The sequence below is a fragment of the Athalia rosae genome, chromosome 1, assembly GCF_917208135.1.
Source record: "Athalia rosae chromosome 1, iyAthRosa1.1, whole genome shotgun sequence".
NCBI classification, from domain to species: Eukaryota; Metazoa; Arthropoda; class Insecta; order Hymenoptera; family Athaliidae; genus Athalia; species Athalia rosae.
This window is the reverse complement of record NC_064026.1, coordinates 23,182,296-23,206,142: the sequence shown is the minus strand read 5'-3', so window position 1 is coordinate 23,206,142 and position 23,847 is coordinate 23,182,296. Positions and strand designations below refer to the sequence as shown.

The 23,847-nt window shown below is 41.7% G+C and overlaps 2 protein-coding genes and 1 long non-coding RNA gene across 9 annotated transcripts in view; 2 read left to right on the top strand and 1 right to left on the bottom strand.

Moving 5' to 3' along the window:
- LOC105691391 overlaps nt 1-23,415 on the bottom strand; it is a 30,412-nt gene extending 6,997 nt beyond the window's left edge. The window contains exons 1-11 of one of the 7 annotated variants that reach the window (XM_012409830.4): nt 23,282-23,415; nt 21,322-21,957; nt 20,516-20,714; nt 19,122-19,286; nt 5,573-5,700; nt 4,667-4,792; nt 2,675-3,029; nt 2,313-2,484; nt 2,133-2,232; nt 916-1,090; nt 309-452 (exon numbers count right to left, since the gene is read on the bottom strand). In XM_012409830.4, the coding sequence (XP_012265253.2) occupies nt 309-452; nt 916-1,090; nt 2,133-2,232; nt 2,313-2,484; nt 2,675-3,029; nt 4,667-4,792; nt 5,573-5,700; nt 19,122-19,286; nt 20,516-20,714; nt 21,322-21,723 (1,966 nt within the window). In that variant the 5' untranslated portion in view covers nt 21,724-21,957; nt 23,282-23,415. Of the gene's footprint in view, nt 1-308; nt 453-915; nt 1,091-2,132; nt 2,233-2,312; nt 2,485-2,674; nt 3,030-4,666; nt 4,793-5,572; nt 5,701-10,642; nt 11,296-11,326; nt 11,761-12,596; nt 13,012-13,275; nt 13,504-13,928; nt 14,366-19,121; nt 19,287-20,515; nt 20,715-21,321; nt 21,958-23,281 lie in introns of those variants that run through there. The other 6 variants (XM_020855468.3, XM_012409832.4, XM_012409833.4 and 3 more) reach the window with 6 other exon arrangements.
- On the top strand, nt 5,795-10,127 carry LOC110117328 (slit homolog 2 protein-like). The gene has a single exon (XM_048648784.1). It carries the CDS (start codon nt 7,686-7,688, stop codon nt 8,712-8,714), a length of 1,029 nt encoding a protein of 342 aa, XP_048504741.1. The 5' UTR covers nt 5,795-7,685; the 3' UTR covers nt 8,715-10,127.
- LOC110117329 lies at nt 14,434-23,535 on the top strand. Its single transcript, XR_002305959.2, has 2 exons — nt 14,434-14,550; nt 22,793-23,535. It is a non-coding gene; the product is annotated as an uncharacterized LOC110117329 (long non-coding RNA).
- The last annotated feature ends 312 nt before the right edge of the window (nt 23,536-23,847 follow it).

Below are 23,847 nucleotides of genomic sequence, written 5' to 3'. Positions count from 1 at the left end.
TGCCCACAATTTTTCGGACATCACAAGAATAATCTCGACAATTTACAGACACTTATTATTCGGTAGTTTTACAATCCCGAATAAACTTCAGCTGAGCGAGTTGACTCTAGAGAACCCAATGTACGTACAGATATCCGTGTGTGGTCTAGGTATATTCTGAATTTATTACGCAATCTCCCGTTCAGATGCCCTGCTCGTATACAACGAGAGTATGCCGTGAGTATACAACGCTTTTCCATTCATATGAGAAGTATAGCTGAACCTTTACGATTATAGCTTGCGTTTAACGGATCGGTTGTAAACGTTACCGGAAAGTATTATGTGAGCCTGCCGTTGCCGCTCCCTGAGCTTGGCGTACTGCTGTTTTAGCGTGCTTATGTCCAGGGCCAGTCTTTCTCGATCGTTACTGGCAGCTACAGTTTGCAGAGAGCTTGACGACGACGATTCTCGGTCTGAAAATTGCCATGTTACACAAATCATACCTATAATCACCCTTGAATCTCAGTGGTCATGGCATCAAACTTTTACCACTCGATATACCATTGTCAGTGGTGCGGTTAAAGCGAAGCTAATTTCCTGTCGTTATCATTCTCGTCAAACAAACTTTGACGACAGGTAATAAATAATTTTACCAAGTTACGGGATTTTTACGTTCACATCAAGTTCTGAGACGTTCGGTAGTCGGTGTATCTACCAAACTTTGACTCGCTGGCAGCGAAACTCAAATTACTAATAAAAGCATCTCTAACGGAAAATTGAGGCTCAACTCTCACACGCGATCAAAGGTAAGGAAAATAAGAACCGAGGCAGAGTCTTGCAGGGTACAGGGTTTTTTTTGCAAATTCAAAAGCGAATAGCGAGCGTACGAGTATCACGTATACACGTCGTGATATCACTCTCTCGTATTTGACGGACCTTTTTTTCCTCGTTGCGACATCCCGAACATTGCGGCTGCTACGGCTAGACGTTCATCTTCCTCCGTCTCCGTCTCATCGTCGTCACTGAGTCTTCTTACCCATGGTGTTATGTTGTAACGATGTTTTTCCCGAAGTGCTTTCACCCCAGTCAGCGGTCCCGTGCTCACGATCGCCTGACAAATAGAGAAATTAATTAGCATTCGTGGCTAACTAGGAGAAAAACGGTAACAAGGTGATACTGTTAACGACTTTATGAAAGTTTACGCGCGTCACGTAGTTAAAGCATGAGTTCGTTCTCTTCTCGGTGAAAAATATAAACCTTGATTTTGTTCTATCCGGGAGATGGAAAGAGATAGTTGAAATTTGTGAGTCAAAGTTTCTCGTGGCATGGAATGTGAAAAAACAAGACAAGGTACGAATGTAAAGAGGGTCGGTTACGCTGGAGCTTGGGATCGTTTGTGCGGCTATTTCAGAGAGAAAAGAAATTTGCGAGATAATTTTTTTGGCTCTACTTTGCTCAAAGTAAGCCGCTCCCCGGATATAGAAATGCTAATGACGCGCATAGTTGGCGTATACGTTCAGCAGAAGGAAATTGGTGCTGCAGTTTGTAGGGAATTAATCAAGTTCCTAAGTGTGCCAACTTCAATCTACAGCCTAAATTGCTTTTTCTTATTTCACCTCAGGTACTCAAGAGAGCGTTCTTTCATGCTGATACGATTCCCGTGCATGTATGATCCTTCTTAAAATATCAACGAGCAGAGTTTACGTGAAATGGACGGAATTTTTAAATGAGTAAAACGGCGAAGTGCAAATACAGCTGACAATGGGCTTACAGAAAGTACACGACGAAACAATTTCGCCCCCGGGGCTCGCGGATGTATTATTGTTATTATACGTCATATTTATTATTTGTGCTTTTTATCAATTATTCTCCTCCGCGCTTGAATATTAAATTATACCGGAGCGCGCGTGAAATCGATGCGAATATACCAACGCTGCCATCGCCTGCATCACCGGTTATACACGTGCAGTGTCTGCCGCAGCGAGCTACATGGGATTATATGGGTGATTCGTGGAATAGTTTTACCCCCAATTCAAGTGATATAATTCAAATGAGGGTTCGTCAACTGGAATTCGAGAATGAATGACGTGCGGGAAAATCCACTGAGTCGGAAGAAAAAAGAACGGTTAGGAGAATGGGAGTAACGATCTGACCTTTACGAGATTGTTAGTGTCTGTGAATTCCAGCATTTCCCTCGTCAGGACTCCCATTATACTGTAGAATTCATCGGCTGAACTTACGGTCATTATTCGACTGCAGAGAAAAAAGAAAACGTATGATTCGTATCAAGACTGAGCTCATTATATTTTATAACGTTATTACTGCTAACGTACTCTGCAAGCCCTTCCCAAATTGCGAGCGCGGTTCGCAGCAAGACTTCGTCCCCCTCCAGGAAAATGAGATCCCAGACACGGAGCACCGCCTCCTGGGGTAAACAATGACAAAAGAGGGTGAGGAACCACTGCATCGTGAAGACGTTGGTCAAGGGGGGTTCGTAACTGCTTCCTAAAAAAACAATCGTCGCCGTTAGTCGGAAAATCGCGTCGGGGTGAAAAAATAAACGCTGTTAAAAAAATCAACTCCTCCGTCAAAGGACATACTTCATCAACCTATGATTTGAACGGCGAACGTATATTATTCGCTTTGATAGCGTGTATCAAAGGAACCGAAATTTAATTCGTTTCAAGACTTTTACCGGTCGCTTTGTCCTTGGCGTCGCTCTGAAGTGCCTCCAAGTGACGCGAGAGCTTTGGCAATCTCAATCTTAGGAGGTCCCGAAAAACAGCCATGTCTACGGAAAGTCCTCGAAGATTATCCGCGAAATAACCCTCTGGTAAAACACCTTCGATGAGATAAATCATGACCTTGACCGCCGCTGCCTCCGCCCGATCCATGACCTGAAGTACCAAGGCGGCCAGTACGTTCAACCCTTGACAATACCCGACTGACTTATTCCAACGAGCGAATCCAAGAAGAACCCGTCGAAGTACCGCTTGATTGTCTCTCCCTGCCGCCCCGCAAAAAAGGCTACATCCCGTCCTGTGAAGGTCCTGAAAAAAGAATGAGTTCGAACACTGATTGCGAGTGAGTACCGGCGTCACGAAAATTCCGTTTGATCAGGTCGGGGAAAAAAGGAAATATTTTAACGAAGATGCTCCACATGCTCGAACGGCGATTCCGTCGGTCTGATTTTTTGATCAGCCTTTATAATGGTGTTATTTTTGTGGAGGCAAGAGTCGATTGAAGAAGAGACAGGCGATATGGCACGTGGACCAGGAACGAGAGTCCCTTTTCAGAAAATTCCAGGACGATCAACTCCGAATTCAATGTATTCTCATTTCACGCAGTTATCAATTTTATAGTGGCCCGTAATTGAAGGGGATTTACGAACTTTTGAAAACCAGCTACATTTTTTCCATATTCCATATTTTTACGAGATAAGCATTCTTCTTTGAAAATGATATTCGTGTCACCCCAGTTGGATTTTATTTGAGTCATTTTTAGTCAACCTTACAGCGCGGGTTATCTGCGCCCCTTCAGATGATATTATAACAAAGTAACGTACGCCAGAATAAATTCGCTCACCTTTGTACTACCACTTTTCAATTCATATGACGTTTTTGACCAAAAATTATATGGATGGCTTCTCGTAATACGAAAGCGAATAATATTCCATCGGAACAATAAATTACCTTCACCTGCATAAAATGATAAGCTTAAGCTGTGTCCTATGAATACTTCAAAGTTCATACGAATGAAATATTATCGCAAATATTATTGGCGGGACTTCATATGCATGCCGGTGCAGTTCGGACAATGAGTGGCATACCATAGCCAATTCCTCGCAACGAGTGAAGTTAATCTGTTTTATTATAATCGAATAACGTCGTTTCGCATTATCGAGAGGGGTTCAACGCAGCGTGTAAACAAAATTGGCAGTTACACAGAAATTGGAGATATTATTGGTACAGCGAATTGCTACGTGAACCCTGAAGCAGCAGTGAGTTGAACACCCCAGGAACTAAGAAAGGGCGCTCAGCTAGGAAGTTGCAGGTAGTGAGTGCCAACGGATAGGTAGTCCAATGTGCACGACTGTAATGGGATTATTGGAAGGCTTCCAGGCAGTTCGCCAGCTGGCAGAGCCCACAATCGATACTAGATTGAGAACCGTTCACCGGATGCGTACCAATACTTGGAATAGCAAGTGTTGGTGCAAGCTTATGAACATTGAACATTTTTTTACCACTGTAAGTTCGACGCTCGTCATGTCTTGATTCGGTTGTGTGATTTCGAAGGAACACCTGATCATCTGTTCACGAGTTTATAAGCGATCAGTCTATGCGATTGATCGTTGGATTAGTTCCTTGCAACTGGTCTGGCTAAGGTATCGAATTTTGAAACCGCGACAAAGCGCATTGATCGGAAATAGTTTGTGATTTTGCTGCGGGTCAACGCGATACCAATTGAAATTATTTTAATTGGTATACAACGAGACCCCTCTGATATTATTTTCAATTGTCAAATGATCATATAATTGATCGCTCTAAAAATAAACTGAGGAAATATAAGGCGACTGAAATATATCATGTGATCCGGCGACACTGTCGGCCCTGAAAATTATTGCGTCGCGTTCACACAGTCTGAAATCACGATAAGAAGAGAGGATTAGCGGTCACTGTTTGTTCACCTTAACGATCTGTATGCCGAGTTCTTCGTCGTCCGGATTGCTCCACTCGTTGAAACAGAGCTTTTCTGCCTGTCTCCAATCAACTCCGCGCTGTTGTAAATGTCGTTCCGAAAGCGTGAGCCATAACTGTAAACACAGGAAGTTTTCGTGACTAAAATTCTCGAATGAAACATGATATAATTGTAAACAGCTGAGTGCCATCGGCGTGATACAAAAAAAAAAGACACGGAGTTTCCACAGGATTACTCTGTAAATTAGATCATTACAGCTTTTCAGGTATATTCGACTTCACCGAGAAATCGCAATGGAATTCACGTTTTCGTGGTCGTATTTATCGTTGGAAAAAGGCATAAATGGCAGGTTGTTATTGACATTCGGCATCTAAGATCGTATGTAGGAAAGTGAGAGAGTGGGTTACCGTTAAATCAAAGGAGTCAATATAGAGGCTGGATGTTTGCCAAGTTGGTCGTAATAATGATTGTTGGAAATATATGTCGTGTGTACGCCTGTCCGCCTCGCAAATAGTTGACTCAAGTACATGAAAGTTAGTAGTTGTGGTAGTACAGATGAAGCAGGTGTTCAGGATCAACTCTGACGGTATCAGAAATACTTTTATAATGAGAAACTCGGGGGAACTAATGCGCTTGAAAGTAACGATATAGCCGGTTCGAGTCACGGTACGCGTCTACATTAACGGACATCCCCTGAAATTGATCGGTTATTGTTGATATCAGAAATTCAAATCTAAAAGCTTAAAGAGCGATCCAAACTGCATACGTATAGCTATGTGCAAATATTTGAATCCTTTCATCTCGTTCTTGAAGTTTGTTGACACGTATGCCTCGTATACCCGATGGATATTTCGTAGATAACGAGAGGATGTTTTCAGTGAACCCGGATACTCACTCTCTTTCGGAATTCCGACGGAATTCCGCCTGGAAGTCGAGCGACCATCTTCATGGCATCCAGCCATTGCGTGAATCCGCTTTCTCCAGGTTGTGGTGCCACGCTGAACCTCATCTTCGTATCTTCACCTGAAGTAACACATATACAACCATTCACCAACAATAAGTATAAGCGAAATAAATCATACTAATCAATAGATTACTTATAATACGATTTACCAACGCGCTACAATTACATTTCTATAACGGGCCCATGGCACAATTTCATACGGTCATCACAGTTCATCCGCAACGATAATATATCCCGTTTGCTGTTTCTTATTATAAATCGGAACGGGTTGGAAAACTTGCGCATCCTTTTCCGAGCCAAGCCATCGTATAACCAAGGAAATAAAGCCACGACGTAGATAGGCCAACCGTTGATATCGTGACGAGAGAAATATTATTACGGTACTATATGTATGGATCTTATACACCAGATCTGCACCGCCTACACATACATTTCACTTTTCATTCCCCTGGTGATATTAGACCCTCTTGATCGATAAAACCAGGGTTTACAGATGATAGCGTGTGTTTCTAGTTCTCCGATGCGAAAACTCGTTGAAATAAATGAAACAACTATACACACAACAATCGCGATACAGTTAGTTCTATACCTGCACCATTTTAAACTGCAGGTAATTCGTCAAAAATTGTGAATGATGTCGAATGAGGGATGAAACTGTATTCTCTACTTTGCATGGAGTAATTGCGTTACCAGAGATTATGATAATTTTCATCCGTGTTTCATACCTCCACAAAAACACCGGATACATCTGCGTAACTTTCCGGACTTGTGAATTATTCGTTCGAAAGATTCATCCGTCTTCACTATCAAATAAATAAGCTTCACGAATGGATAAAATCCGCAGCTGCGCCGCGCTGGGTCGTCAATAAACCCGTAATCTTATAGTGATCTTATTCGATGTTGAAAATCCTGAAAATACGTAAATCGTTCATGCACTCCATGTACGTTATAAGGACAACGCCGAATCGTTTGCGATACACATGAGAAGGATTCAAACTGACAGCGACACCCGCAGGGATACAAGTTAGGGTGATTTCCCAATCATCCTTATTTCGTCGGGCTCTGCTAATGCTGCATGTGAAAATGTCTTTCGAATTTATTGAGTTACTTTTCTACATTGAGTGATATTTAAAATCTAACGAAAAATTTTCAGTCTCTCACTGTTTCTGCTGAAACCATTGAGCTCGTATGCAATCTTTCTTCTTTTTACTCGAAACTGATGGTAACTACGCCGCACACGTTGATTACGTAAGCCTCGTCCGGATAACCAGATTACGCGGATTTCCAGGCGTTCGTTGGTCGTGGCGGTGCAGACGATCGAAAGTGTTTCTCTCGATTACCTTCGTTAACATGGTTTTGGTCATTAATGTCACACGGACCTGTTACCCGATTCATTGCTTATTTTCTTGCTACGTCCCGAAGAGTGACCGATTGTCAGCGAAAGTACTACAGGCATGTGACGGTCAGGTCTGCAGATGTCTGTTCGACGGGTCGTTTATCAACGATCGAATTGAACGGTTGATAAATGAATTTATACGCGTTTGTGCCCATATAACGCGGTACGAGCAATCGCGATTATCTGCCAAAGATAACGCGAAGTTTTGACATTAAAAAAAAATGGAAAAGCTTATAGCGTAGGTGGCTTACAATTAGATGTACTGACACGTTCTACTGAAACGATGGCGCATGTACTATGAGTTTCCATATGCTGGCTTTGAGGTCAATTGTTCGAACAATAGATACATAAATTCTTTCGTAATTTTTTTCTTTTTTTTTTTTGGTTGTATTTCTTTACGAACATATTAACGAATCCTCATTTTGACTGTGAGCGCAATCGATTCTAATTATTTGTCGATGTTAATTTAATGCGTGAGGCGTAGTATTTTGTTCGGAGGTGACTTGAGCCAGTCAACTCGGTGTCCATCGGAACGGAAATGACGCGGCGATTGCAAAGAATTATTTATCGGCATCAAGCAGTTTAACTAACTCCCAGCGTCACGCTCTAAATTAGTTCGTTGTATTAGTCCGTTTAATCGCGACCGGGATGCGAAACGTACTTCTTCTACCTGTGACCATTGTGACGTGTGCTTTAGCAAATGTTTGCAGCAACAATGGTGCCAGAGGATCAACAACAGTTTGTCGTAACGCGAGTCTCGAAAACCTCATGGAAATACCAAGGTACACGTACAGAATTAAGTTTGCCGACAGTTCGAACATCAAAAATATACCGGAAAATTCATTTGCCGAGTATTACGAGCTGAAATCACTGAGCATCGTTAATTGCTCGGTGGACAACGTGGAGAGTTTTGCCTTCAGAAGTCTCTCGAAATTGAAGACTCTGAATTTATCGAGGAACGCTTTGACGTATATCAAAGAGAACGTGTTTTCTGGATTGAGGAGTTTGGAAAAACTCGACCTCACCCACAACATGATAGCGATCATTGAAGAGGGAAGCTTCCGCAACGTGTCGAACATCGGACTATTGGATTTACGACACAACAATCTTACGCGTATATTCGTTACCGTACTACGACCACTTTCCAAAGCGTCAACTCTCGATCTACGATTCAATAACCTGCGATGTGTTTCCCTGGAGAAATTCGAAGTAACTAGATTGAAGTGGTTCTACATTGGCGATAATCCATGGGACGAGGGATGCTGGGCTAATTTAACTCAATTTCTCTACAACAGCGGTGTTTACTACGGTAAAAATCAAGCGTTTGATACGCTCACGGAAGACAGGCTATCTTGGAACGCCTCTTATCAAGGAGGTCGTGATCTGCTGTCGGAGCATCAAGCGGAAGAGGAAGCTAGTATAGTAAAAGAAGCTGAGGGATGGAAGGAATTCTACGAAACAATAGTCCGAGAAATTGCGGAGGAACGTCAAAGAATCGAAGACCTAGCCATGGCTGCCAAGGAAGCGAAAGAATCCGAAGAAATATTATTACAACAAAACAACGAGCGGAAGAACAAATCAGGATTTCTTCAATTTGGAAGAGACTTGATCATGTGGATTCTGAGTGTGTGCAGAATATTTCCTATCTTTTCAATAGGCAGTGAGACTGAGGAATAGTTCGTACGTTGTATTTTATTCTATTTTCTATTCTTTTGTTACAATCGCTTTTTTATTTCTGCACATGCACGCATGCATCACCGTTACGTGGATTGATTGCATCTTTTTTCTAACCGTGAGGAAGGAAAAAATAGATTATGATATTATTCAAGTTTACATCAGTGGCTCTTAGTCGAGAAAAGCAGAATAATCCCGTACGATGAATTATACATAAATATTAATTGTCAAAATCGTAATCGAATCGTATCCTGGTTGGTCTGTATCGTGCAGGGATAAAAGCTGTCAGCCTCCGCGCGGATTCTCTCAACGACTATATTCCTATTGATGAATGAAAGCATCGTGATTCTCATTGTTCGTTCAACTGCGTCAAGGAGTTCCTCATTACGAGCCTTGTATTAACAAGCCCAACTTATTGCGCCGGCGAAGGTGATCTAATACAAATTTGAAATTCGAGTGAATGCGGCGCAGTCGTACCTCGATCAAATAAACGAACGTTGAACGTAATTAAATCTTGTGAGCCTGCTCGGAGGATGGATGTTATCGAATACCAGTGTGATATTGTATTAACGTAAATATAAATACTTGTACACACTATGAATAACTGTACGTATTTCTAGTTATACGTGTGAGACGGCGTTTATATGTACAATATATTTGTATAAGCACGCAGAAATAATCGGAAAAATGTGTCCCATATACTTGAAGGAAATTGAATGTTCTATTTAAACCGTTGTGAATGGAATTATAGGCTAATTGGAACACGGACCTGGGAATACGTGATCGGTATGTTAAGTTAAGTTATGCGAATATCTATCAAAGAATTCCTCTATCGATTGTACTCCGATATCCTGAGAATATAACTGTCACGCGAATGTAAATTACCATTCTTGAATCACACTCGATTTCCTCTTTGTATGTCACGAGGTTTTTGAACCGAAATTGTGTAAATTAGAATCATCGCCAGGAGGTCAGTGACAATTAACTTTTTTCGCTCTATCCATTATACTGCGGTATGATTATTCAATACTTTTAGACTATATATAGTCTCTAAATCATATGCGTAACCGTACACAACCATTGAGAACCAATTACCAGACGGATAAAAACTGTGTGGAGTTCAAAGGAAACTTTTTGTCAAAACGTAAGGACTCGCCCACGCCTGAAACAAGAATATATAATAGAGAAAAGAAAGAAAAAGGGGGAAAAAGAAGAAGTGCAAAAAAAGAAGGGAGTAAAGAAGGTGGGTATCCTTTAAAATGAAAAGTCAGAAAACAGATTGTATGTACGCCTTATGCGAAGGGAAATGATATTTATTAGTTAGAAGCCGTCGCGTCGACACGAACCCGACAGGTCAACCGATTTAAATTGTAATATTTTAGAACTTACCCAATTACATATCGTGCGTTACACCTCCTACATTTGCATCACTCAATGATGACTCAATTGTATTACGGTATTACAATTATATCTAATTATTATTCTCCGTATGCTCTGGTCACCCCTAATTGCTACGACGAGCCATCGCCGTTTGTAGATCTGTGTCTATCAACCTATGTATATTCATCTCATGTGTTTATATGTATTTACCTTACTTTACACATGACATCTATTTTGGAACGTTATTGTTCAACTGTTAACATTATTAAGAGATTCTATGTTTATTCGAATCGCGTATATTCTCCTTAAAGAAGTTTATAGAATTAGATAATTCATAAGAATATGTCACAATGTATGAATAAAAATGGAAAGAAGTAAGTGAATCACATCGAGGATCCATAACCCAGGCAACGTCGTCGCTTCGACCAAAAAAAAAAACAATTAATCCCATACGAAATTTCTCACGCTTTTGCGGTAAGACCACTTGGTGCTTCGGAAGAAGAAGCGTCTCAAGTTATCTAATTAACCTGTACACCCTCGCTTGTACGTACCTATATACACGTACACCTTGAGTGAAGTTGCTACCTCAATCCTGTCTTCCACAATCTTAATAAATTCCTGTATAGGTACGCCCCACGTTATATGGCCCCACGGACCAACCTCTGCAATGACGCTTTAATTAGAGGCTTAACTTATTCATATACACCTGCGTATGCGCCCACGTATCACATTCGGGGAGGGAATTTAATAATTGTATGTATGCGTGACAAAAAGAGAGATCATTTCGCCAATAGCTAATCAAGCCAAACTATATTACACGGTATATGTGGACAGGCAGGCGGCAGCTGCGCCGTGTATTGCGTGTCCTGCACCTATCATTTTATCTTCCGACGACTAACCTGTGTTATAAATATATTTTGTGATTCCCCGTAATCGGTACGTACTCCACGGTCATCTATTACCATATTGTACGGTGTGCCAATTACTAGGGTGGGTTATTTTGTGAAGTCCTCGATTTCACCGGTGCCGCCTCCCGGAACGGTTCTAACCGTACAAAAATATACGTATCATCAAAAAATACGAGAATGCTTGAAACTCCGAATAACTCGACGCTGGAGAGGCAAAGAGGTTCTTATGATTTGGTTGCACCGTTTCGGAGGCGGCACGCGTGAAATAAAAAAATCACCAGAGAATGACGCACCCTGACGAATACCTGTAATTATTTCTGACCCTACCTTTGGTCGCAGCACCAGCGGCGTTCGCGGCTCCTGACGCGAGGCTTTTTAGAGAGTTGAAAAAACCGCTCATCCTCCCCTTATCTTCTTCGGTCTTTCATCTTCATCTTCATCTTTCGCGTCTTCATCATGTGGGTACAGTTTTGGTACCTCCACTTTAACCGTTTTCATGTCTCATGATTAATCACGGTTCATTGCACTCACTCTCGAAAATTTAAGATTCTCGTCAATTCTTCTCTTATCGTGATTTTTACCGGCCCACGCATTGCGCGTAACAATTGTTTTTCTCTCGTACTACGGTAGATCGGCGATCCGACGATGTAGATGATCGAAAGTAACACATCGCGGAAATTTCAATCGCTCTTTCGTCTATGACATTATTACCAAAATCAGTTAACTACAATTAATCTCATACCGATCGGAGGATCGATCCTCTAAGGGGTGAAAAAAGTACTTTCATTTCCATATCGAAGGAAAACAACGTGATCGATAGACGTCGTTGGTAACAAATGGAGAGGATAGGGATATAAAGTCACCCAAAAATATGCCATGCAGCTGCCAGCAACGAAAGGGAAAGTGAAAGAGAATCAGACGTCGATATTATTGATTTATTTTCCCCAAACCACGTAATTTTGGCGAAATATTAACGAAGCGATAACTTGACAGGAGAAAATGACGCTGAGGGTGGACCAAAAAATCCACGTACAAAAGAAATCGCTTCGGTGGGTATAAGGCACTCGCGTCGTCCTCGAAAAAAAATGACGATCACACAACGCTCGATATAAGTATAAGGCTTCAGAAACATGTTCATTTTTTGCTTTTTCCTTCGCTTGATCGAAATGCCGTGGCCCGTGGAAAATTTTCCTACCATACTTGAAAGTCGAGTGCCTGTCTACCCTAATTTTGATCCGTCAAAAATTTCTTTCTTTTCGACGTAAGGTCTTTGCCCGTGACAACCGACGTATTCGTGGTAATCGTACGAATTGGGCTCCTCGCGTATTACTTTGAACATTTGGAATATACCCGAGTCGTGAGACGTGTACTACGTACGCAGCTGTCAAGTTTCACAGAGTGTACAGATGAATAGATTTGTAAAGAACATTGTCCTCCGAAAGCCTAATCTCAACTTCGCGTAGATAACAATTTCCAGCATTAAAATCACCGGGGGGAGAAATATAAAGCGAATACTGTTATGTGGTGTGCGTTATGTGTGTACAAAACTCTCTGATATGGATTTTCGATGAACTGCGTTGCGATTGGAATTCCTTACCACGGAAATTGTTCGAAAATTGAAATTTCAGTGATTTTCCGGTACGGGGTTTTCGAGCTTCAGCGCTGTCTGCGCTACCAGCGTATCTTTTCGTTTTTACATCGATCAACTTTCCGGGTCTATTCACTCGTATCGTCAAAATTCCAGGCCACGACGTTTTACTTGGCTTCGAACGGACAGATTATACGTATACGCGTTCAAGGCATATGACAACCAGTCTTACGGCCACTGGGTGTCCGTGACAAGTAGCGAATGAATAATATCGAAGGTAGATAGGGATGGTAGGTAGGTGCTCTTAGATTCACCGTACTTGAAATTGAACTATTTTTAAAACCTGGTATATTTCAAAGGTTGATTCTTGGAACCAAGAAGACATAAAATATATTGTAACACGGAAGGCTTTATCGCATTGTTATCAGTTACTCCTGATTAAAATTAAAAAAAAAAAAAAAAACCAGACGAACCTGAATATTAGGTCACCGTCTATAGTAGTCTTTGTATAGTACCGAAGATCCGAGTAATCCTGAAGCACGCGTAAACTATAAAATAAGGACTACGATTCTATCTACTTGCATACAGATGGAATGTGAATACCGTCAGACTTAGCACTCGGCAAATGGAAAATACCCACGACAATCAAATCGAATCGAAACATCCCTCGGAAAGCCACGTTTCTTACCATGATTCATGCAACGCTTTGGTCGCCGTCGTCGAAGTGTAACGACTGGTGGTTTACAAATGATCGATTCACGTGGGAATGGAACGGATGTACAGACGGAGAACCGTATTCCGCACACGGTGATGTCAGAAGTTTTAAGGGGCTGCATATTTTAATTGCGTCTGAGAACCGAAGCGCTTATATCGCGCGATTGTAACTCGCAATTAATTTGGAAAGCTCGCGTGCCGATGAAAGGCGGAATTCTTTCCCTCCACAAATCATGCTCGTGCATTTTTATTCGGTAAACCAGCGACCTCCGCATGCTTTTCTCGCGAGCCCCACGTCAGTGGACGAAGAAAGACGGAGGTGGCTTTGTCAGGGAGCGTAATTCTATATTTTGTAACCGTGATAAACGCGCTGAGAACTTGAAGTGTTTTAAAGCCGATCCACCGGAAAGTGTTCTTCACCGATTAAGCGATGCAGAATTACAAAAGGTCGTAGCGAAAGGGCCCCGAAAGCTCATCTGGCATTTCAAGGGCACCGACCAGTCGTTCGACGCCCGGGAACCAACTCTCTTCCGACACATTACCCTCTCGTAATAATTGGAACTGGCTAATTAATAAGGTGGACACTATCGCGTACGATATACGTGACGGTTACAACAATGAACTCACTGGAGTATTTTATCGGAAGGTATTTTTGGAGCACACAGATTGCTGGGGAACGGAATTCGGCAAATGAGGAACGAAGAGTAAACACCCATGACAGATACAACGAGTATACATCTACGCGTTTTCATTGGAATAATTTGCGACAGAATTTCGTTACCCCCGATGCGTTCGCACTGCGGTATTCACGCGTGTCGCGAACAATGACATAAGTATCCCTCGGTCGATTGAGAATAATCCGAAGAATGCGGTCAGGTGAACACTGTTATAAATTTGGGCGTCCTCGAAACGAAGGCCTTAGCTCTGTCCTATCGGTGGACTACGGCGAGCCTCGAGGATTTTTGGCCGAACCAGGCAAGTTCATCGAATCAGCTGACCCTGACAACGTGCCTCGGAGGGATGCGCGCGCGTTTTCTGCATTCTTCAGGGGTGCCTACTGTTCACTTGCCTCGTTAGGGAGAGATACTGGGGACACCCTGGCCGCGTTTCCCTTCTAAACCTGCACCCCCAGCTACAACGAGGCATCCGGCGTCTGCGCCTTGTACGCGCTCCGCCGCTACGAAGGGTTTCAAAAATGATCGTATAGAAATTCCGCAGATAAGACACGCGGACCTTTCCATGGTGCATGGTGAGTTTTGTAAGACCGTTGTGAAAGTCTTCGCTTCGGGGGTAGATCTCAATGAACAGGAATCAAAGCAGGATTGTCGCATGATTTGTGCGAAAATTTCACGAAGACGAGCAGTATACTTGAATACCCAAAATTGTTTTCATCGTAAAATAGCATATCGATATCGGCTGGTCTCCGTCACTTTCGTGTCTTCTCGCGGACTCGTCGCTTCTTCCGTCGATAAAAGGAGAAGGTTCGAATGATCTCGTTGCAGGCGTTGGGAAATTACTTCGTATTTTTCTCACGGTGGATAAGCGGTGTCTGTAAGTTGTAAATTGGGGAGGTGTTTCGAAGTACAAAGGAGAAAAGAAGACACGGAGGTGCAGATCGTGGGTGTGTGTGTGTGCGATGGAAGTCTGGTCGAATCTCGCATGGATGCGCAAGCGCTCTGATAAGAGACGAGTCACTGGGCATCGGGGGTGGTCGCGAGGGATCGCGAGACGGCGAACCACAATTATTGATCACTGCACCGCCGCGTGCGACAACGACCGCGACTCTACTCTAGTCACTACGACGGAACCTCGCGTGCCCGTAGGCATAACTGGACAACGAGGACGCCACGAGAATTCTATTTTCCAAAATTTATACACCTTTAAAGTATACGCCGATCTCGTATGTGGGATCGCGCTTCGATACCGTCGCCACCTCAGTTACACACGTACATGATTCGTAATTCTCATGCACCGTGAACCGACACGAATCGATCATTTCAACTTCCGATGCACCGCAAAGCCGTTAGAGATCATTAAAGGCTTACGGGTGAACAGAATGATCGTTCGAGATGTATATAACTACCTCATAATTGCTGTACCGTTAGATGTAAAAAATCGTCACAATCGACATTCGTATTCCTTTTTTTTTTCAAAGACTTTTATTTTGAATTTTGAGCAAGTCGGGTACTAAGGTACGTGCTTGACCCGAAAAGAAGATGAATTTTCCACGGGTCTTCCGATCCATGTGTGAATCATATATGTCGGTAAACACGGAGTATCTTCAACATAAAACCTTTCGGTGGTATGGTCTTTCGGTTCACGATACGACGAACAGCATTTCACCGATATTTTTATTCGAACGATTTATGAAATACACAAAACAAAACGATCGAAGACAATTATTTGTAATTTAAAAAAAAATTATACACCCTCCCAGGGTATTTCTCTTTTTTTCTCAGGCCATGTGTCAGCTTTGAGTATCACATAACTTTCTCGAAATATTCCGAAGCAAAGCAGACTTTTTTATCTAGAAAGTGTAAACGAGATGAGAATAGTCTTGTCAATGATGCCGTAACCATCAGATGTAGGTAGATACATGTATAATGCGGAGGTTTGTGTCAAGGACGAAACAGGTAGACGCTTCGGTGCTTCTCGGGACGCGAGATTGATTACACCTGTACAAATCCTTCTTCAGCTGTGCGAGCTCTTCGCTTTACTTTCTCGTTCCCTCGAAGCCCTGATGGTATATTCTCGGCCTCGTTTTGTCCGTTTCTCCATAGCTTTTCATTTAGTAATTTCATTCTTCTTATGAATTTCCAATTTTTGCAGAAACTCTGCGGTACTCGGTATACATCGATAACCTCGTTCCATTTTATTATTTCTTTCTTTCCGCTCTCATCATAAGTACAATATCGCGGATACAGCATTATACTGCACACATTGATGTGGTATTACAATACCGCGATTCCTGAGTGAAATGAACGTGGAAAACTCATGCTAAAAATAATCGCGGTACATAGATGCACATAAAATGATCATGTACTCGGAGTTTTATATTCTTATCACAATCTAACCGCAAGTGGATGAGTTGCGCTCATCATCGCGATGCTGCATCATATCAAGCGTTACTTGCTTACTGTGATCATCACTACCGAGTGGTTCAGTATGTATCATGTAATGTATAATCATGTACGTCTCCCGATATCATTCGCAGAAAAACACGATTTCCCATTAGTCGCTGAAATATTCTAACTCTCATACGTCCACTTGATGCTAACATGACATACGCGTGAGAGAATTTAGGGAAATCGCAAAGTTTAATCGAACGATTTCACCGTGAAGTTAATCCTCGGACAGGCATGAAAAGGTAAGGGGATGGTTTTTGAATGTGATTCAGTACAGGTGTATAAAATAACAATTGAATCGATTGAAATTTGTGAAGAATACAATTTCAGACAACTGAAATTATTATCCACGCCGAACAATACTCTGTATCGCTTTATCGCTATGGATCAGCATGCACGTCTAAATTCTGTATCAGAACTAATGTGTATTTGTACAGCTATTGTAGAGATAACGTTTTCTGTAGAGCAAAATTAATGTTACCCAGACTATAGGGGCTGAGGTAATAGAATACATGATTAGTTCCAGGCGGAAGGACAAGCGCGTGCCAAATATATCACGTTGAGAATTATTCCGCGCGTAAGTTGCCCGTGAAACAACGGATGCTTTAAATACCAGCTATCATAAATCACTCGTTCTATCAGTTTCTGCATTATTATTAATTAATCCAGATGAATATAGCTGTATCAAAGAAGAGCATCTACATTGTGTCGGTGGAAAATTTCGGGAGCAAAAATCCTGCCATATAAGTACCGAGATCTCTGATTGATACTTTCGTCAAATCGCGTCTGAGAAATCGTAAGTGAGATCAATCGATATCCACCGGCTTTCCACTGTCTTACACCTCAAAATTAACCGTCATTATCCCAGCGGAGAATGTTCGGGAAGAATTACGATTGCTTGTGATTTTCGAGAAAATATACGATAGCGACAAAGTTGATCAACCAATTTATGGCTAATCATCAGCGATGTGGAGTAAAGGAAGTTTTCACCCCTGTACGCGAGAACAAATATGTAACATTTCCGTATATGTACCATATATATGAAAGCGAGAAAATAAGAATTGATAAGATGAGAACATATCACGGGGCTGAAAACACGCGACCGCAATGAAAACTGGTGGTGGTAATTATCTAACAAGGGAGATGCGAATATATCTTGCGCACGCGGCTCTTCGGGTAACATAATGGTTATCACCATGTGTCAGTAGCATGTAATAATAGGCGGTCCTTCTAGAATACGGCTATTGTGGGAACAGATGCGTATTTTGTAACGTCAAGCGCTGCGACCCCATACACTGTAGCCGTACTCGTAAAGGTGCCTTCTCACTCGTGTCGAACTGACGCAGAAAACCAGTGTAAAGATAACGAGGTATACCTCCACCACCTTCTCAGGCTTCCGCATTAACACGCTAAGCAGTTCGAGTATTACAACTTCTTATCGTTAGCATCGACGCATATCGTGTAGCCATTTTGGCTTTCTACTTCAACTATTTCCTCCACGGGAGCAAGGACGGGCGTCGAACTGACGGACTTGCTAGTGCTTTTCGACGCTAGTGAAAAGGCACCTTCAGGCTTCAGACGTTGCGGTTGCCGCAAAGATGACGATTTTCATTGAATAGGTACAATGGAAGGCGCAACACGATGCCTGTATACCTATAGATCTAGTGTGTGATAAACGTCCACTCGAGACTTGCAAGATTTTAATGGATCTTCAACCGACCAATGACCATAGCTGAGCCATTATCGTACGTGTGTATATCCGACATGTTTTCACCCTCTAACAATGGAACTGGAGAATCCTTTTCTTTACACGCAGAAGATTGATTATACCGGTGTTATCCAAAGTACTGATTACCACTCGTAAAGCACCTATGTCGAGCAAACAATTCGTTAATTAACGGATACCCATTGATTAATCAGGGATCGGTGAGATTGACCTTTTCTGACAAACTGTGAGAGTATTATATACATGAATCCCGTTGGCGTAGGCGTAAAGAGCTACACGCCGAAACTTTAAGCCGGTAATCCATTGTTCGATATACCTCACAGCGCTATTTCTCCAGCTCCTGTATAACGATACTTTCATCCTGAGAGAATATGAGGTGTATAACTGGGCCCTATCTGTAATGGAATTGGAGAAAATCCCAACCGATGATAGTCTATCACGTGATCGAGGTATATTCAGACTCCGAACCTCGGCGTCTTGTTTCCAGGCTCTTTTGTATGAAATTATCAAATACGCAGCGACATGGGTTTCGTCGCTTTATGAAATATCGCGGTTTCTACGGGCAAATGAAATCTGCGAAACCGTCAGACACCGCGATCGTCGCAGGGCAAGCTTATCCCTAGCTCGAGCTTAATTCATGACACTCGAGTTACTCCTATACGAGCGAGATAGGTAATACGCCATATGGACTATGGAGTATGAATAGCTCGGTGTCCGATAGGCACGCACGTGTACTTTTCAGATGCAGAAGGTCATGTCGACCGTAGAATAACAGCAGCGGTCACAGTTTCGCAAACTTTTCCGATATAGCTAACTACCTACAAATTCGTCAGATAATTTTCATCGCACTGTTAGCCGTTGGGGCTATTAAAATGGTACTATTGAACGGACTTTAATGTATCCATCACTTGCAGAGTATACTCCGTATCTGTGTAGCTATGAATTAGGGATAAATGGATGAAAACTTACTGCGCTTCTCACTAAGTGCTTGCAAATGTGCGGTAATCACGTCGTACTGTTTATCACGTTTCGCCACCAGATGATCTTTTCGTCGGAGTTGACGGATCAGAAGTGCTCCTGCGTGGTTAACGTGTTCTCTGAGTGTTTCGACCAGTATTCGTAGCTCGACAATAGCTAAAAAACGAGCAAAGTTACAATCGATGAATTAAAGCTAGACATTTTTTTACATAAAAACATTGTTCAGAGTAAGAATTTTATGAATTTTTTGGTACTGATTTTTGCAACCATTCCTTTCATAGAGAATCTCAAGTCATGCGAAACCTTATCTCGTGGTTGTTCGCGGCTGAAATATCGGTTTTCGCGGAGAGCAGTACGAGCGCTTTTTTTTTTTTCTCGTTGAAAAGAATATAATGAGAATTTAGAATTCCATGAAATTTTACGTACATTTGCGAAAAAGATACTAAACGTGATACACATACAATTACAAGTATACGTACACGTACAATGTACAAGGATATACCATATAATGTACGTGTACATAATGGTAGAGTAAAATTCTTGCGTGGCAGAGAGCTTAGTTGTTCATGTAAAATTTAAATTCACATTATAAATGTAGAGAATTAGGAGCTTGTGCAATAAAAGAGTGAAGAATTATACGGCGGGAAGGCCTTATACATCTTTCGCTGAATCTAATCTACTCAACAGATATTCGGTGCGAATTATATTTGTATGCTAAATCAGCATACTATTTATAAAACAAACCCGAGAAGAATTTGCAATTACGTAAGACATAATGAATAAAAAAGAATGAAAAAAATCCCGAGACGTCGTCCCATTATTTTTCATCCAGACTTATCCTGTACGTTCAAAACAACGCAAATCTTTTCTCTGAAAATAATTTCTCCACCGTCTTCCCAACGGGCTCTACTTTTTCATTCCTTATTCTTTGTTTTCACCACGCAACTGCTCTCAACAGGGTTGAAAATACAATACGCAGTACGAAAAGTTCGAGCGGCATCTGCAAACGGCTCGCATATCATATAAAGTATTTTCCACTTTCGATTAGCAACCATCTAGAAAGCATTCAACTTTAAATGGCTAGACATCTTTCGCGTCTGAAGAAGCTCTCGTAACTATCCTGCAATGTCTATAGCTGAATGGATCAAATAAGAGCTCTTTAACGGGATAGAAAGGGTGCGCCCACTCGATACCGACGATGAAGTTCTCTCCAAGTCAACGAGGTCACTGCAGCAGCCACGCGCTATTCTCTTGCCAATAATACAACATGCAGCTCAACCGCCGGCCAAAATCAAGGCACGTCCCCGTCACTCCGTTAAATTCGGACATAAAAAATCAACTCAACGATCAGCCGAAGCAAGAAATAAGATACGCGCGTATCTTACTTTTGACTACGAGACGTTTTCGTTGCAGATAATCAGGCTGGGGAGGAAGTCTGACCGATGACGCCGTTGACTCACTCTCGGAACGACCCCGTTCACCCCCGGGTAAACCGTAAATATCCAAAAGAAGTTGGTCCACCAATGAAGAAACGACCACCTCCTGACACTTGTAACTAGCGCCCATCAAAGGCGAGGGATATTCCTTGAAAACGAGTATTATAAATCAAGATCAATTTCACTGTTAGTTTTGATTCTGGAAAGGAATGATAAGTTTCCAAGTTTAATTACACGGTTCTCCGCAGACTTTAGATAGCATCACGTAGAGTAGTCTCGCCACAACTCAGTTTCGCGAAAGTTTGATAGCTTTTACATTGTGAAAGCTGACTGATCGAATCTCTTGTACTCGTTATAACAACTTTTCAGGGTAGGATAAGTAGACATTTTTCGTAAAAACTCTACAATAGCCATGCATGTTACAAGGCCCATTTTGATCAATCATTCATTTCAATCGATTGGGAAGTCACTACAAAAATTCAAAAAATTGATCTATGGTAATATACCATCTGATGGTTTTTTATGAATCCTAGAACTTTTGTGCGAACTATGTTTTGATTTAACTTATACAAAAAAAATAAATAAATAAAAGGAGTGATCAATTAAAACGGGACACCCTGTGTAGGAATTTGAATTTAATGAAAATATCGGATGAGAAATTTCAGGTGGTGTACTTCCGATCAATACACTAATTAATTACGAAACAGAGCCTAGGGAATCCATCACGCAAAATACTTAATCAACATTGCGATTACCTTACGCCGCTTGGTATGCCCGGAGAGCATCTGGACTTCATTGTTCGCGTTGCAGTTAACGGGCGCCACATTTTGTTTTTGAGTTTCATCCATAGATTTGTATCTTCTGACTGTCACTGGACGTTTTTCGAGAATTTCGGGAACTGGAACGCTTCGACGATGCCTGAAAACGCGTCGTCTGTTCATAGCCATGAAGTCCGGAGCCTCCAGGATTTCGTGTGCTTGATTGCGATCGCGGCGTCCACAAATTAAAGGAACATCGTCAGGGTAGATATTCCGAGGAATGAGTTTCGGGGTTTGTTGGGTGACGATCACGTCGCCAAATACCCGCTCGCTTTCCACCGCAACGCACCTCATTTGAAAGCTCATGTCGGCGTCCTTGTGGCGAACGATGCAGTTCATTGTTTTGTGATTTATGCAGAATCGCGATTATCTTTGAATATCGATCGCACATTCCACCCTTTCCCTTTTCCTCAAATTTTTTATCGTGAACTATCAATCTATTTGAAACTTTTCATGCGGAGTCATGTGGAGCTATATTTTTGAGGACGTTAACCTTTGCTGTCTTGCCTCCACAGCATTGTCAAAACGCCGAATTTCCACATCATTTTGAGATACACTGCCAATAACCGTAATCTATTTTGGAAAAAAAAAGGTGAATTTATTAGATAAATATACGGCAAAAGGCGACCTGTGATCCTACTTCCCTATGAGCTTTACCTTGACGGATTAGAAATAGTTAGACGTACGGCAAAGTGTAATTAAATCGATAAAACTTCAGTCATTTGAAGCTTTGATTCGTTATGTGCAACGAACGGCACGTGATCTGCATTTTAATTTTAATTTTTTTGTATCAAAAATCTATTCTCGATCAAACGAGTTGAAAAAAAATTCGATCTGACGTTCGTCGCAACATCCGGTTCACCGAAAAGCGCAACACCTAAACCACCGAATGGTTACATATCGTTCTCATAATTGAAGTTATATATAGGTTGAAGAAAAAAATAGATGTATAAGGTGCAATCAAAAGCTTTGTTTGCGCAACAAATTTGATGATTACTAAATGAACTTTCGCGAACGAATCGAGTTTCTGTATTTAAAATATCAAGTTCGTTCGTCATACACACAATCTGTACAAGAATATAATAATTATTTTGAAAGACGTTAATCGACGTGCCAACGATGGGGCGCCGATGGCCCTGCACCCTGACCTATTTCCTCTCGTTTTTAACGACCCTTAACCTTGTATATCATCCGTGCCATCTGATGGGCTCAAGTTGTCTCTTGGCATTAATCACCCTGATTCATTACTTTCTCCTTACGACGGGGTAGTTTATTCCTAGGACTGCTGCTGCAGCTACCCTGATTCGCAATAAATATTCAATAATCAGCAATCAATATCTATCAAACGAGGTTCGACGCGATATCAAGCTGATAACTTATACCTAATAAAAATGCTTTTTTATTTCAGGTGACAAACGCGCAAGGAACTCGCTCATATTCAAAAGGTCAGAAGCCACACCGTTTGTTCAAGAAGGGTTCGGGTTGCCAGAACTGCCGCAGAACTGGTAGCAAGTTTCGTAGAAATTTACAAGGACGAACTTGATTGCAGATGTACGTAGAATTTAAAATTTCATTGGCTGAAAAGCCGCATCCTCGATACATCGAAGCTACAATTTTGACCTCTGCAGCAGCCCTACTATTTGAACCCGGACATTGGAGAAGTTTGCATAGGACACTGTTTGAAACATCTGACTCCGAGTAAACGAAACTTTACTCTGCACACGCGAGTTTTCAATAATGGTAATCAAATATCCGCGTGTCTAACAGGCTCTACGCACAATTGCAATTTTGGTAATTTCTCTCCCGTGTTTGAACGGTCAAAGGTCACGGCGAAATTTCATCTGCAAAAACCATTTTTACATGTAGATGTATAATATGTATAATATAATTTTCGTACTTCACGTATGCATCCTATAGCTTCGCGTCCTTATCAGCAGGCAACGGGCACCCAATCAGCAAGCAACCAGCGACAAACCACAACTGGAAGTCACCGCGTTGGTAGTGTATTTTTAATAAACGTTTGAGTTTTACAAACTCACAACTGCACGGTGACTATACCTTGTCGACACATACGCGGTGGGGATAAAACGCAGCTATTAATCGACAATTAAAAACAGATGTTTATATTTGCATAATACACATTTTCTCAATGTTAAAACTCCATATTGCATTTTTAAACTTATCGAACATTAACTCGATAAAAAAAAAAAAATGGAACCGGTGAAAATGAATACACAGTCTCGTACAGTAAAAGAAGTTATTAAGGCGGCGATTCTAAGACTGTTACTTCCGGTTTTGATAAAAGAATCAGTTCCATCGGTGTAAAAGCCGGTAGGTATATGTAGACTTATGATTAGAGTATGAAACTAGGAAATATATTCCAAGCTCATTGACCGAGGTACAACTGCGAAGGTGGGCAGCTGATGTTGAAGGGATTAGGTGGGCTTCAACCCGTATGACTAT

What these genes read in the sequence shown, in the direction of transcription:
- LOC110117328 (XM_048648784.1), top strand. Translation starts at nt 7,686, where the DNA reads ATGCGAAACGTACTTCTTCTACCTGTGACCATTGTGACGTGTGCTTTA.